At 37.3% G+C, this 14,989-nt stretch overlaps 1 protein-coding gene across 3 annotated transcripts; it reads left to right on the top strand.

Annotated features, from left to right (window-relative positions):
* Positions 1–2,019: 2,019 nt before the first annotated feature.
* tspan11 (tetraspanin 11) lies at positions 2,020–14,686 on the top strand. 3 transcript variants are annotated; one of them, XR_008607646.1, is made up of 9 exons: positions 2,020–2,122; positions 3,946–4,078; positions 5,225–5,416; positions 7,817–7,891; positions 8,776–8,880; positions 9,210–9,368; positions 9,870–9,956; positions 11,645–11,777; positions 13,727–14,686. XR_008607646.1 is itself a non-coding variant. In XM_055054706.1 (9 exons), exons 2-8 carry the CDS (start codon positions 3,992–3,994, stop codon positions 11,720–11,722), a joined length of 783 nt encoding a protein of 260 aa, XP_054910681.1. In that variant the 5' UTR covers positions 2,020–2,122; positions 3,946–3,991; the 3' UTR covers positions 11,723–11,769; positions 13,727–13,807. The 3 variants fall into 3 exon arrangements, 2 of the variants coding, with proteins under 2 accessions (XP_054910681.1, XP_054910682.1); XM_055054706.1 differs by having other exon boundaries at positions 11,645–11,769; positions 13,727–13,807; XM_055054707.1 differs by lacking the exon at positions 11,645–11,777.
* Positions 14,687–14,989: the final 303 nt, after the last annotated feature.

Below are 14,989 nucleotides of genomic sequence, written 5' to 3'. Positions count from 1 at the left end.
AACTCTTTATGCTGTCTGTTTTCCCAGTTGAGGATTTCTTGTCTTTGGGATTGTGTTGCGTAAATAACTGCCTTGATAATCCCTTTAAAAAAAGGGGGGGCTCTATTTTTAACTGGGTCAGGTTGACATGTTCTGTTGCTTCCAGGAGATTTTGACCACAAGAGGTCAGCCACTGCAAAACATTAAGCAAACTGGACAATTTTAAAAACAAACCCTGCTTCAAGAAGCGAGTAAAACCAAAGAAGAGAAAATAATTTAACAGCAACAGTTTCTTATGTGGTGTAGTCAAGACAACACCCCCCACCCAAAAAAAATCCCACAGATAAACCTAATTTTGTGTTGTATTTTCTGTTCTATGTTCACTTGTCTTAGAGTTTTGTCTGCTCAAATTGAAGGATGTTATGTTTGCTTTGATCTCAACCACTTTGTGCTTTACATGCATGCTCAGTCATGCCCTATCTCTAACTCTCCTGCTTTTCGGGAGAGGGAATAAGAGAATCAGCAAGATATGAAAAGCCCTTGAGGTGATTAACGAACCCCTGCAGAAACAGACTGCTCATAGAAATGAGCTGGCCTCAGTGGAAACTCCCTCTGCTACATTGTGTCACATTTATGGAGACTGAAAACCAACATGCTCCAAATTCAAAGCAATAAACCTTAATAATCTTGTTTGTTTGTTTTTTTTAACTGTGGGTGAATTAGGTTTTGTTGAGGGGAAAACAATATTTAAGCCTGATGGATTGCAATTCTAACCGACTAATGTTGTTTTGACAGACTGATTGTCACCAGCTAAGGAACCACAAATGCCTTTGGCCATCATTTACTTCTAACAGTTTACATATTGAGTTACTCTCTGGGAAGATGAGGCAAAAACATTCTTACCATGGAGCTTGTTTTGGCAGAAGAGGAAGTCTGCTTATAACGAAGATTATTATGTTAAAGATAATCTGATCATCCGGGTGCTGATATAGAGGCATTTTTTTCAGTTTTATGTCCTTAAGTATTGCTTTATATGGCTCTGCCTTATCTTCTCATTTAAAAATATATTTTGCACAGTATTGCCAGTCTGGCTGTGTTTCAGTTACAAACACAGCCAGTATTAAAAAAAATCTGAGTCACAATAAAGGTAAAAACAAGTATAAGAAATTTCTCTCTGTTTTCACCAGTTCACCAAAAAATAGTTAACTTGCAGCTTCATCTGTGTAAAGTATAATAACCACATTGGCATTGTTCAGACTGTCAAGTAAGATGGTGGCTGTATCATGCTCAGAGTCTGTTTCACTGCAGGTGGAACTGGTGCTTTGCAGAAAGTGGATGGAAAAACAAAAAACAAGTAGTATCTTTAAATTCTTTGAATTTACCTCAAAATAGCCTGGACAAAACTGGATGGTCCTTCAGGACAATGACCCCAGGTCCATGTCAAAACTGGACTGTAAGTGGATAAATCAGACCAACAACAATCCTCTGGGGACTGTGGACGCACATTCATATGATTAGATTTGCTTCACTCATTTCTTTTCCTCTCCCAGTGACAACAGAGTGACCCTGGAAAAGCCCAGCACTTGTCTTCAACATGGTGGCTCCGACATCCTGCATTAGATTCTTCAGCATGCAATTCTCAGACCAGTCTTCCAATTATTTGAGCTGTGTGTATGTCAGTTTTATGTGACTCCGAATTTGGTTTTATTCAATTTTATGTCAACGAATGTTGGAGACAGTCTTTTAAAAAACTGGCAACAAAGAGTGGAATAGGAGGAGGTGAGAATCACGGATCGGACATCTTGAACTTTAATTACAGCACGTTTGTTTTGAATTAAAAATTTAACCGCATGTGGTTCTCAAAACAAGTAAACACATTTAATAAAAATGCATTATTCTTTGTTGAAAGCAAAAAAAAAAAAAAGATAGAAAAAATGTTGCCTTGTAGGATGTGCGTCGGCTCCGCTGCTGTCTCGCCCGTCTAAAGGATATAGTTTTAAAAAATTCGAGCTGCACTCGAACGCACCACTACCGTGAAAGCAACAAGCTTGACCGGACAAAACGCCCACCGCTCTGCAGCGGTGTCCTCTCAGCTCCGGAGGGAACAGCAGGAACCCGAAGCCCTTCTTCCAGCGCTAAAACGGTGAGTATTGTCCATGCTGCGAGAACGTGACGTGTGCTTTTCCATAAGTGTGTGGGAACGTTGTTAAACTTTATCCTGCGTATCACTAACGCAGGTGTGTATTTTTTTCCGGGATGCTCGACTGCGTACGTCCGGCGTCCGGGGAAGCGCCTTAGAAAGTTTGTCCTGTGCCGTAAAACAAAATGGATATTTTCTTAATGTTTCCGCCTTTTATCACGGCGATAGACGCTACAGGGTGGTCAAAGTTCTGAAGGGGGGCAAGGCTTTTTTTCTTTCGTGGAAAAAATGGGTTCAAAGCGTTTGAATGCAGAAGACTTGAACAGAGCACTGACTGGGAGGCCTTGTGATGAAAGCTGTTTGCTTAAAAAGAAGCAACGTTCAGGATATGATGCTATAACTTATTAGATTTGTTTTTATTTTATCAATCAGATTTTATTTACAGAGCACTTTGTATTGAGGCAAATGTAGCACAAAGTGCTTGAAACAAAGAGTCAAGAATGCACAATAGTCATGAGAAAAAAATCAAACTAATAAAATGTAAAAGAGAGGTAGCAAAAAATAAACATGTCTTTGTTATGAAGATAAACATTGAAATCCTTAAAACAACAAATGCATTTTGTAACTTTTAAGAAAAATAAAGATACAGTATGAAATAGTTATTTGAAAAGTAAGCAGAATTGTAACAGTTTGAATGACTACAAAAGTTACTCAAGTTAAGAATTCGGTCAGAAAATAACACGGCAAAGAGACGCATAACAACCATAAACACACACACTCATACTTAATAACCAATTGACCCAACAGTTATGCTTTTGGACCACAGAAGCCTGAACACTTGGAGATAAGCCACGCGTGCAAACTCCATGCAGACGGACTAAGATTCAAACTCAGGACCTTCCTTGGCAAAGGGCCACCGTACCAATTTTTTGTCTAGTTATTTTCCCCTAACTGTAACTTGGTAAAAAGTATTTGTATAAAAATCATCTGGGTCCAATAATAGGTTTCTGAAGATTTCCACTTGCATTATTACCACAACCATTGTAATTTCTTTAGATTTGTGTGATGGATGCACACAAGTGTACTCTAAACTGCATTGAAATTTGTGGTGGAAGCACAATATAATAAACATTATAAGTAAAAAAAAAAATCATAAATAACTAAAAAAAGTGAATGAACACCTTCTATTTTAAAGGTACCATTGACTGATCCAGTCCTTGTTTTAGAATTTGTTGGATGTAATGTTTTTCTTTTCTTTTTTTCCCCCCTGCTGTCGATTTGAAGGAAACACTATAGATCAGTTTTATGGATCTAAGTGCTTTCCACTTCCTGACCTTTTATTTACAGACTCAAGACCACACACTCTTCTCTATTAATCATTCAAAGGAATACAGCTTATTCCGTGCTATGAATATTGAAGGGACGAATGTTGTGACATAAGAAAAGATGATTCTGCAAATTAAAAAAAATAAATAATTTTTTACCCTTGGTTTACTTGGAGCTCATAAATACATCAGATACCTTCTGTGATATGGGAATACTGGTAGAAAGAGGAAAGCAAATCAAAGCTGTTCTTTTGTTTCTCAACACAAAACATGTTAACATGTCAAATGTGCTAAAGATCATGTAAACAATACCTCATAAATCAGCATTGAAATCCAAATTCAAATGTTTGTGCAGAAGAAACCACAAACTGACCACATTTACTGCAGCAAGTTGCAATGTGTGACAAGTTTATTCTAGGAGAAATGTAACCATTCATAAAACCACACTTCAAAATGTCTAATTTTCCACCCATTGTTTGTTTCCTTTTTTTTTTTCCACAGGAAAGAATAAAGTCTGTGTTCTCTGGAGCGACCTACAGCGAAGAAGATGTCAGTGGCTTATAAAGATGATGAGGAAGACTGGTTGACAGTTTGCCTCAAGTACCTGCTCTTTGTGTTTAACTTTCTTTTTTGGGTAAGTCGCTTTCAGTAGGAAATATCTAAATCATGCTGCTTTCCTTATGCTGCATTTTCTATAACGGAACAGGTTGTACAGCTCCAGAACAGCCACACAGAGTTTTGAAAAGTGTACACATTGTCAGTCTAAAAGTGAGGTTATTATTTAGATTATTTGGGGTTTGCATGTAAGTGAAAGATTACCATGAACTGGAGCATCATTGTGAGGTAGAAGGAAAAGGACGCATGGTTTTCAGTTGAGAAAAATCTGCCGACAGGACAGTTGTGCAACACTCAAGCCTGACCTCTGGGGGAAAGTAGCAAGAAGAAAGCCTTTGCAGGATGAACTTGTCTGTTTTGCAAAGATAATAGAGCAATAATAATAATTATAATAATTTGCATTGCAAACAATCTGCAGCTTTTAATGGTGGCAAAATCATTTTTCTTTAGATGATAAGGCGGGGTATGAATACAAAAACATGCTGAACTTTTCAGATTTCTTTAAGTAAAAAAAAGTTTCACCATTTATTTACAATCTACTATAATAAAATGACAAACAAATATAGATTTTTACAGCATTTAAAAGATTGAGCAAATTTTTGTAGTTTGCAAAAATTTTAATATACTTTTTTCTTGAAATGAAGCTATTTCTGACTGGGTTCGTTATCACAATAATGTTTCTTTAACTTGCGATAACCGTCTGTAAATAAGAAAGTCTTGATCTAAAAAGGAAGGGAGGACGACGGTGAAATGCTTTCTAAGGCATTTCCTATTTGTCAGCCTGTGAACCTCCTGAGATGTAAAAAAAACAGATCTCGGACCTCCCTGGGTCAGTCACTGATTGTTTGGAAGGAAGTAGTCATTATGCCCTTTCCTTACTCTCCCGAGTCTCTGTGCTCCTGTGGGCGTTTTTTTTTTTTTTTTATGTGCCACTTTTCTATGTTTCTCCTCAGGTTTCCTCTCTTTTCTCCCCTCTGCCCTAATTTACGGCCTGTTTTGTACTTTTCCACCATGCTCTGACTCATCTAATGGCACGCTTCCTTTTCTACAAAAGTGCTGTTATATCATGCTGGTCTTTTTTTTAGATGGTTATTTGCAACACGTTTTTGAAACACTGATTATATTGTGGGGTTTTTTTTTTCTGTTTTTTTATTTGCACTTGCAGGTGGGTGGAGCTGCAGTCTTGGGTGTAGGAGTGTGGACCCTGGTGGAGAAGAGTGACTACCTTAGTCTGTTGGCCTCCAGCACTTTTGCTGTTTCAGCGTATATTTTAATCCTGGCTGGCAGCCTGGTGGTCGTTACTGGCTTCTTGGGCTGCTGCGCTGTTATCCGGGAACAGAGAAGCTGCCTTTCCATGGTGAGACACTAGTTACAAGACATTCATGAGAGTTCCTGTTCAAATCTATTCTTCTAGGCACAATAATATGAGGGGATCAGTTAGTCTTTCTATTATAGAACCTGCATTGTTCATTTGAAATGGTGCCACCAATAAGTTTAATAAATTGTAGAACCAAATAATTACGTCCTTAATGGAGATTTTGTCTAATGTAAGGCTGCTAAAAATGGAAAAATCTATTCTTGCACTCCCACCGGTATCTGAATAAATGTCTGTTTCTAAGAGGGAGAACACTGCACACTTATTGCAGCCACTAAAAACCTTCTGCTGGATGTTTAATTTTCTGATTTGGCAGTATATTCATGAATATTGATTAGTTGTGGAGAAGTATTTAAGCATATTTGATATATTTCCAACGTGATTGAGGGAAGGGCCTTTCTCGACGCCTAATGTTAGCCTCCTGTTAGATTTTCCAAGAAATATCAATAACGCCCTGAGTCACCATTTTGACTTGGGGCGGCTTTGAGAAAATCTATAGTGATGGTAAACTAGTCCATCCAGTCTAAAATTAAAATCTTTAAAGTTTCTGTGAAATTATTCCAACCCTAAAAATTTAAGAGATTTTAAAACCCAAATTATTATTGTTGTGCTGCTGGAGAGTGTATCTGCTCCATTACTTGTTATTGGTGGAAGAAGGCGGACATTAGTAATTGATATTTGCCTCTGATGCTTCAGCTGAATGGTCCCAAGTTACCCTGTGAACATCTCCAGCCCATATCATCACTCTCCTGTACACCAATTTCTCCTGCTTCTGCGCAGGTACATCACACCTGCGCAGGAGCACCACATGGATCTCTTCTGTGCCAACCTTGTTTTAAAGGTCTGTCACAAGATGGTAACAAATGACTCTGACGAGGCTCTCACTGTCCTCATTATTTTACAAGGAAGGGGCCCACAGGGACAGAAGCAGGTGGGAGGTGAATGTTCTCTGCTGCAGGCCTATTTATAGGTCTGCCTATCAACTGTTGATGGATGCAGGAATATGAGAGAGCAAGGTGCTTGGAGGAGTTACGAGCTAGACGTATAGAGGATTATAGGAATATGCTGTGTTGTTTGCTTTAACAACGGCAACCTCCATGCACTGTTTATAGGCTGTTATTGGGAATGAATAATGCTTGGATGTAGCGTTTGCACTTTCTCTTCTCACAGAAAATGACGTATTTTTTTTTGTAACGCAGAGAAACTGTGGTTTTTGTGTGACACTATTAATGATACCATTGCAGCAACAAAATACCACTTTCTACAGGCAAGATAATTAAGTATTTACAGTTGTATGAAAACATATTGACCCCTCCTTACCTGACAGCTTCTGTCTCTTCCTTTGACCAGGTTTGTTACACCAGAGAGTAAAAATCAGTCAGTATAGAGAACAACATCTGAGCAGCCTGGTTTTTGCTGTGGCTGGAGCAGTATGTCAGTCAAATAACTTATCTTTAGTTTTCACAAGGATGCATCAAATACTAAATCACTGTTCACAAAGAAACACAGATGTAATCTGGCTGGACAAAAACCAAACCAAACATTCTCTTTTGAAACCCTAGATTGTTAATATCCATTGACAGTTGCATCCCACTAAAGTGTAAAGTGGCATTTACCTGATTTTGCCAAGTTGACTCTAAACGAGAACAGTTAGGTAAAAGGTGATGTTATTCTCCAGTAGTTTCTGATGTTTACTATCAGTAGCTTGGCGTTACTTTGTTGGTCACTGTGCCAACATCTGTCTCTGTAAAGGGATTTGGAGAGGTATCAGCAGAGCTGTGTTTACAACGTTTTGTGCCACTCTGACAGGAAGGCCTAATTAGCTCTGTGTGCTTGTGTTATGTGCAGGACCCATTTTACAAATGAATGTGTTCTTATTATGTGAGCCAAGAAAAGCTCAGTTTTTATCTTCCTCATTAGGCATACATAGACAATAACTTGTTGGGCACAGTTTCTTTCTATGTGATGCCTGTTTGTTTGTTCACAAATTCTGATTTAAAAAAAAAATAGTTGTAATTTGATATTTCAAGCAGTATGAATGCTTTTGTTCTTTTAGTGACCAAGATGACAGTCATTATTTGAATACTTGGATTTTAATTAGACATTCTCCAAAGAAATCACATTCCACAGGCTGTCAGACTGTATTCTACTCGTCTTATTTTCCGGCAGCAGTGCCATCTGTGTCAGAAGTGACGCATGCAACTGAATGACAGATGATGGAAATTTATATTGAGCCGTCACAGTTTGAAGCAGCTTGAGCTGCTGAGAAGTTGGTTCAATTGACAACTTTGTGGATGATTGTGACTCTAAAATGTCTCAATGCTTTAAAATACTAGGACTAATTTATCAAATTTCTCCTTTCTCCTCTTGTCCTTTTTTCAGTATTTCTTCTTTCTGCTGTTAATATTCTTGATTGAGTTGGTGGCTGGCGTGCTGGCTTACGTTTACTACCAGAGGGTAAGTTCTGAATGCTCATGATTAAACTTTAAGGTGTACAGAAATGAAATGCACTATGAAAGGGATACCTGCACATGTGTAAAAGTTCAGGGTGTTGAGATTCATCTGCAGCAATACATTTAATCAGGATTTTATGCGACAGACCATATCGAGCAAAATTATAACTTTAAATTGGCAAAACAAGTAGACATGATTTCCAACAAATTTTTTGATGCCCCCCAAAAACATACATTTGTATTTGGCCGCCTCTTATCTATAATTGAAACCTAGTGCTGGCTGCTGCTTTCAGTATTTACCAGAGTCATACTGTGTAATTTAGTCATGGTTATGTAAAGTTGTTCTGTGAAAGTCTCCGGCTTTGTTAGAGAGCAGTCATGAACACATGACCGTAACCACAGCAAAAAGGTTTCGGATGAAATTGTGGAGAATTTTAATATTTCAAGCTTTACAGCAACAAAAATTGCCTTAAGTTTTACTGATGTATTTTTGTTTTCTTAAAAAAAACCTCAAGAGTTCAGATTTGAGGCATGTAATTAACACAAGTAGAAACGATTTTTCTGTTTGTCAAATCAAAATGTTCTTTTCCTTTAATTGGAGAGGTTTCATTTCTGATTATGGCTTTCAGAACTTTTACTAGTAGTCCGCAGTCAGATCCAGGAGAACGTGATAGATTTAAACTCAAACCTATTTTTTAGTTACAAAAATAAACAAAAAACAACAACTTTGTGCTTGTTGCCCCAAGATTCTGTATTTTCTTGTTGGGTATGCTTAACATGTTTCATAATAAATCTCTGGAACACACTCAATACTTCTTCTTCATCAAAATAAGTGTCTCCTTCTTTGCTCTCATTTTGTGCCTCTTCTTCTCTTTGCATTTTTTATAGCTGAGTGATGAACTGAAGGAGCACCTCAACCAGACAATGACTGAGAATTATGCTCAGCAAGGGAAGAAAACAATCACATCCGCAGTGGACAGACTGCAACAAGATGTATGAGAGAGATTTGAAAGTTAATCAATGTGGTTGAGTTTATGTCTCCACTTGCTTGCTCTGGCAGCAAGCATCATCAAGTACACTTGTTGTTAATTACGTGGGTGTAACTTCAAACTTTACCTAAAAATGCTGCAAAACTTATTGTTCTGTGGTTGTCATTATGGTTGACATAAGAAGTAAACCTAGAAAATTTTGATGTTGGGAGATGAGTTGCACAAAAAAAAAAATATATATATATATTTAACCTAAATCAGATTTTTATGTTTCCATACTTTAGGTTGATAAGACACCAGCCAACCCTTTGCACTATTTTTCTGCTTCTCCAGTTCAAGTGCTGTGGCAGCAACAACTCGCAGGATTGGATGCTGAGTGTGTACATTAGGTCAGAGCAGTCGGGGAACAGGGTGGTGCCTGACAGCTGCTGTAAAACCATTACGCCTGACTGTGGCAGAAGGGACCATCCCTCCAACATCTATAAAGTGGAGGTGAGTGTTCATCTCCTCTGGAAAGGTGGTAAGTGCCATCCTGACTGATCTTAAAAGCCCTTGGAAACAAAGTCTATGTTATCTAGTGTTATTACATGGAGAAGACAAGCAACAAAAGTATAATTATAATTATGCTCAGCAATATATCTAGATTGTCTGCTGAGGCATAAATATGACTACTTCAACACTATGAAATGGTCATCACAAACAATTTATGATGCATCCATTTGTAATATTTTAGGTTTAGATAAAAAATGCAGTACATTTTATAGTTTTTGCACTACTGCATTTTTTTTTTACTTTCTTTTGGGGACCAATGCTTAGATGACAGCAAGCTGAGAATATATTAAGTAAATAATAATGAAAAATCTCTTTTTTTTTCCCCCGGTGGGACGTTTTCTTGTTTGCTGTAGAAGTTTTTGTTTACTTGTGTGGAAATGCAAAACAGTGTTTTGTCTGTTCATTGGCTTCTCTTGTAAATGACTTGTTTACCCTCTCCAGGGTGGTTGCATCACTAAGCTGGAGCAGTTCCTTGCAGACCATCTATTGGTTATTGGTGCGGTGGGAATTGGTGTGGCCTGTCTTCAGGTAAGTAGAACATGACGGTGTGGTAATGTTGTGTCGAGAAGCAGAATACTGCTGTCCATGGAAACAACAACGACAAAAAAATCTGCTTTAATCAGGCTTTATTTTAAAAACTAATGAGCCTCTGGCCTCTGTTGAATAAAGACCTTACACAACGCCAGTGGACGGGTTTTTAATCTTTCTATTACTGAAAATTGTAACATGGCAGGTCAGAAACCTTTATATATATTAGTGTTTTTTCCATTTTACACTGATGACTCTGCTTCATCATCAGTCCTTTTTGTTTGCTGAAATGGACCCATGCTTTTAAACAACATGAAGCCGTTTGATGCATATACTCTAATCTGCCATACCATTCTGTTTACCCCATGCAAAAACACTCCTGATGAGAACATCAACAAAAACATTCAAAAGTGCTCATTGGTGTTGCATCATTCACCACTGGAAATGGGTCCTTTGAGCTTTATTGTTTGATGGATGATGGACTCTCTGTCCAATAGGCTTAGCATACAAAAATGTTTAATGTGAATAGTAATGCTGTATTTCATTTTTATAAGATAATGTGATTTTCAAGCTGGTGGTCAATAGGAACATAAAAAACACTGATGTAATATTTTGTATGTTTTTTGGAAGTTGACTGTTTTTCTGTTGGTCTGCAGCGTCTTATTAGTCCCATTCCCATTCCCGTTTTCTTGCTCTCAAAGAAAATTTCTGACCCATTCTGCAGTGTGTTCAGTTTTAATTGAGCATCAGAACCCTAATGGAAAAAGATTCAAGGTCTGAATTGCATCCGAAGCAGTGAAGACTTGGAATAGCAAAAGATAAGATGTTGCATTAACGATGGATAGTGCTGTTCGGAAATGAGTAAAAGTCAGCTTTCCATTTACTGTCGCTATAAAACGTGTTTCATTTCAAAAGCTTCAAAATGGACAATGCCGACCTCAAAAAAGAAGAGGTTGATTCTTTTTTGAATCAACCTTCTTCAGTTTTTTCAGAATTCTTTAGTACTTATACTAAAGAATTTTTTAGTATAGAAAAAAAATGTGTGTAGGAAAAAGAACTGCAAACTTTTTATCTTTAACGAAACAAAAACAAATGATAAAAATCCAACTTGCCCACAATCAAAATGTATGCTTCACTATCAGTCATTTTTGTATGCATACTGTATGATATCTGTATATGATACCTGTTTGTGTCAGTTAACCAGTTTTGCAATGACCCATTGCATAAGCAGATTTCCTTGTCACTCAATGAGCACAATTCAGAAAATTGCTTCAGAGCATTGAAGTCGTCGTATAGTAAAGCTGGGTTGAAACGCACTGGTCCAAACATCTAACACTACTTAAATAACCGTGAAGGTACCAAATGACCAGTGGATATTGTTTTATGTTTTGTGGAATTTCTCCAAATTGTTTGCAGACCTGCTTTAAGTTTAAAAATATGAATTTTTGAGTTGGACTTGTGGGAACTTTGCTGTTTAATCTAAGCCTTTCCATTCCAAAGCTTTTTTTTTTCTTCATGGGACATCCTTACATCATCTCTCATTCACTCTAACTTTTTGTCTGTTACTTAACATGGCAACATAATTTTTTTTTTTTTTATGTTTGATGTTAACCCAGCAACTGTATTATATTATTCTGACTTACATGTGTTGCAAATGTCTTTGTTTTGTATGTTTGGTTTCACTATAGCTTGCCGGGGCACTCTTGACAGCCTGCTTTATCTATCTGCTCTATAAGGAAGAGGAAGAGGACTTTGGTGCATTGTAATTTGGCTCTAGAGCTCCTTGGTGCTTTTAATCAAATGGATAGACAAGGTTGGAAGGTGCTGTGTGGATATTCGACTGCATGTTTGTCCTTGTTTGCATGCATGCTCTGTGGCAGATGTAAAATCTGCAGTCTGCATGTACACCGAATGAATGTTGATTTCATTCTGTGTACATTTATTTTTTGTCTTTGTGCTGCTTAAAGCATGCATCTGCATGGCTTTGTATGAAAATTGGCTGCTAATGCATGTTGTTGTAATGGGACGTCAAGAATAAAATAAAGTTGCCAGTGAATAGCTTAGTTAAAACTGCCCAGCTGCCTATTGTGCATTTCCATAGTTAATAGGAAGTAGTTTGTGTTTTCACACAGCTCCACGTTTCAAAATGCGTTTGTTGTCAGAAAGGGCAAAGCTACAGAAAATAACCTGAAGCATATTAAGTAGTTGGACATTTTTTTTCACTGAATTTCGTATAAAAAAAACAACAGGACAAATGAGCATTTATATGTGTATTTGTGACGATAGTGGCGTCAGTGGTAGGAATTCACTGGTGGGTTGTCGGTTCGGTTTCCACTTCTTTGTCCTTGTGCTTAACCCACACAAGATCATAAGTATCAGCAGCAATGAGGCTGATACCTGACAGCCTCGCCTCTCAGTGTGCAGCTGTCAAGTACCTTGTAACCATCAGCGTGTGATCCTATGGTCTTGATAAAAATGTAAAATAGAAAAAAATTATATGTGTCTGATTCCTGCGGGCCATATCTTCATGCAACATCTCAAGAACAAGGCTTACTGTAGTATGTCTCCCCTCTATTTTGAGATTACTCCTTTAACATATGGTTCGAAAGTTAATTGCATGCAAACATAACTCAAATAAAGTTTTTCAACCTTTTTCTAAGCAGTATTTGACTTTACGCATCATGAAATGTATTTACTAGTGTTTTTCAGCTGCTCTCAATGCACCTTTCTCTCAAATTTGCATCTACCTGAACACAGTAAACAGATGAAACCTCACAAATAACTGTGAATGCCAGTGGAAGCTTTGCGTTTCGTATGTTTCTTATGGTGCACTTTACACAAAAGTACAATGATGATATTTTTTGTCAGGGATTCCAATAGAAATGATGGCAAATGCCATGCTTTAGAACCCATTTGGAAAAGAAAAAGGATCATCTAAAATGTTTTAAAGTAAAGCATTTCTGCCTTTGGAATTTGAAAGTTGCTACAACAGAAGCCATGTAGATGGCAATCCATGACTTGCTTGACTTTCAGGGCTTTGAGAGACTCAAAAATGGCTTGCCTGAACATCAGGATTTAAAAAAAACCTTTGGTTTTAGACAATTTCTGTAATAGTAATTTAGTGTAGCATTTTTGCATTTTAGGACATACAGCGTCCCACTCGGTAGCACTGTTGCCCTAAGACCTAAGAATCTTGGTCTAGGCTCTTTCTGCACATGATTTCATATTCCTCTTATAAGTGTATCTTCTCTCTGTCCAAAAACATGACTGTGTTTTGTGATGGTTGGTTGACCTGTCCAGTGTACCCGCCTGCCCAATGACCGTTGGAAACTCGTATAGAAGATTGATAGATTGATTTGAGCTTTCTGTTTATCTGTGAACTAGCACCTTGCGAGTCGGATGAATTAATTTTAACAAACTTGTAACTGTTTCTAAAACTTTTAAGTTGCAGTTTAGTCAGAATATCTTGAGTTACTCAAAGGTCTCAAAAAAGCAATCAAAGTGCAGATATTTGTGTCTGAATATGTGCACACTTTCCCAACACCTCCGGCTTCATTTTGTTTGTTTTTGCAAGCTTGTGCACACATGCTGATGTTGCGGTAATGACTGCTTTGGTCCATCCCCCCCATTTCCATAGTAACCAACTTCATACTTTCAAATAGCCTCCAACTCCATCACCTTTTAACCCTCCACTGCTTTTGAGTCCACAGCTTTAAATGTTCCCACAGTCTCCCTTGGAGAGCATTTGACTTAACACTTGCTGTTTTCAGATCTGTGGGATGGTGTTCACCTGCTGCTTGCACAGGAGGATTCAGATGGATCCTTACTAGGCGTACAAGACCCTAACAAACCACCGGTAACATGCAAATGTGGCAAAGCCTGCTGACACCTGACTTCCACATCTGGATCTGGGATTACAATCATAATATAAGTGAAATTTACATGCAACACTGTCAGAAATGAATTAAGCCGTTGAGTCTTGCTTTCTACAAGAAGATGATATATTTATTTGCCTTACTTGCATGATTTAAATTGAGTTGAACCTTCTGTAACTAATGCTAAAATAAAGATTTCTCTCCCCCCCCCATACTTCTTAATACAGTACCTGCAGTTTTTGAGAGCAAACAAGAATTTATAAAAGACCCTGGCTACACTTGTCATTGTTTATGAAGCGATGGGACTTAATGTGCCTTTTTTTCAGGATTGTGTTGATGAATAATTATATGCTGAGTGCCTTGAAACTTTAATGGAAATCTGACAACACAACATAGTAAAGTTTATATATTATTGATCAGTTTAAATGTTTCTAACAAAACTATAATGCTGAATTTTACATTAATAATCAAAGTTAACTTGTCAAAGTTGCAACACTACCAAAGTTGGCCCACAGGTTATATCTCACAAAATGCTAACACATTTTTGAATTTAGAACGCCACCTAGTGGACACAGCTCTCAATGAAAAACAAGCCAAGGGTTTGTAAAAGACATGGATGGCAACTTGGTTTCGTTTTCTATAAAATGTTCATTTTTAAATTATCGTGGGCACCCTGATATCTGCGTTTTCACATTAAAGCAAAAAAAAAAAAATTATTTCGTCTCTTTTTGTCATCGTTATACTTTCTGCTGTAGATATGAATATTTTAAATTAGAAATATGTTCCTCATTGTTACTGTCTCTTGTTGTAATCATTGTATCATTTAATCTTATTAAAAGAATTTATCATTGCCAATGTTGCATTTTATTTAAGGGTACTAATTTATGAGTATTGTTGTTAATGAACAAGTAACTCTGGCATGTGGTTGCTATTGATTGGTTGACCAATACAATTGTCCTGTTGCTTATAAGTAAAGGTAATAAAAATGTGTTGCATTAACTTTTTAAAGAAGTTAACACCACTGCTAGTTTCAAGATGATTGCATATTTTCAAATATCTGTTTGGTAGTTAATAGAATAATTGGTACAATAATATAATTGGTTTATTTATCAGGGTTAATTTAGGATACAAAAGTCCTGTTTCCTTCTGTCTGAGTAG

The sequence above is a fragment of the Poeciliopsis prolifica genome, unplaced genomic scaffold, assembly GCF_027474105.1.
Source record: "Poeciliopsis prolifica strain line A6 unplaced genomic scaffold, Auburn_PproV2 SCAFFOLD040, whole genome shotgun sequence".
NCBI classification, from domain to species: domain Eukaryota; kingdom Metazoa; phylum Chordata; class Actinopteri; order Cyprinodontiformes; family Poeciliidae; genus Poeciliopsis; species Poeciliopsis prolifica.
The sequence above is the reverse complement of the archived record's forward strand: the minus strand, read 5'-3'. Positions and strand labels throughout refer to the sequence as shown.

Excerpts from the sequence above, each read along its gene's own strand:
- tspan11 (XM_055054706.1), top strand. The coding sequence starts at position 3,992 with ATGTCAGTGGCTTATAAAGATGATGAGGAAGACTGGTTGACAGTTTGC. Across the intron at positions 5,417-7,816 it reads AGAGAAGCTGCCTTTCCATG|TATTTCTTCTTTCTGCTGTT; the intron begins GTGAGACACTAG and ends TCCTTTTTTCAG. Across the intron at positions 8,881-9,209 it reads TGGACAGACTGCAACAAGAT|TTCAAGTGCTGTGGCAGCAA; the intron begins GTATGAGAGAGA and ends CTGCTTCTCCAG.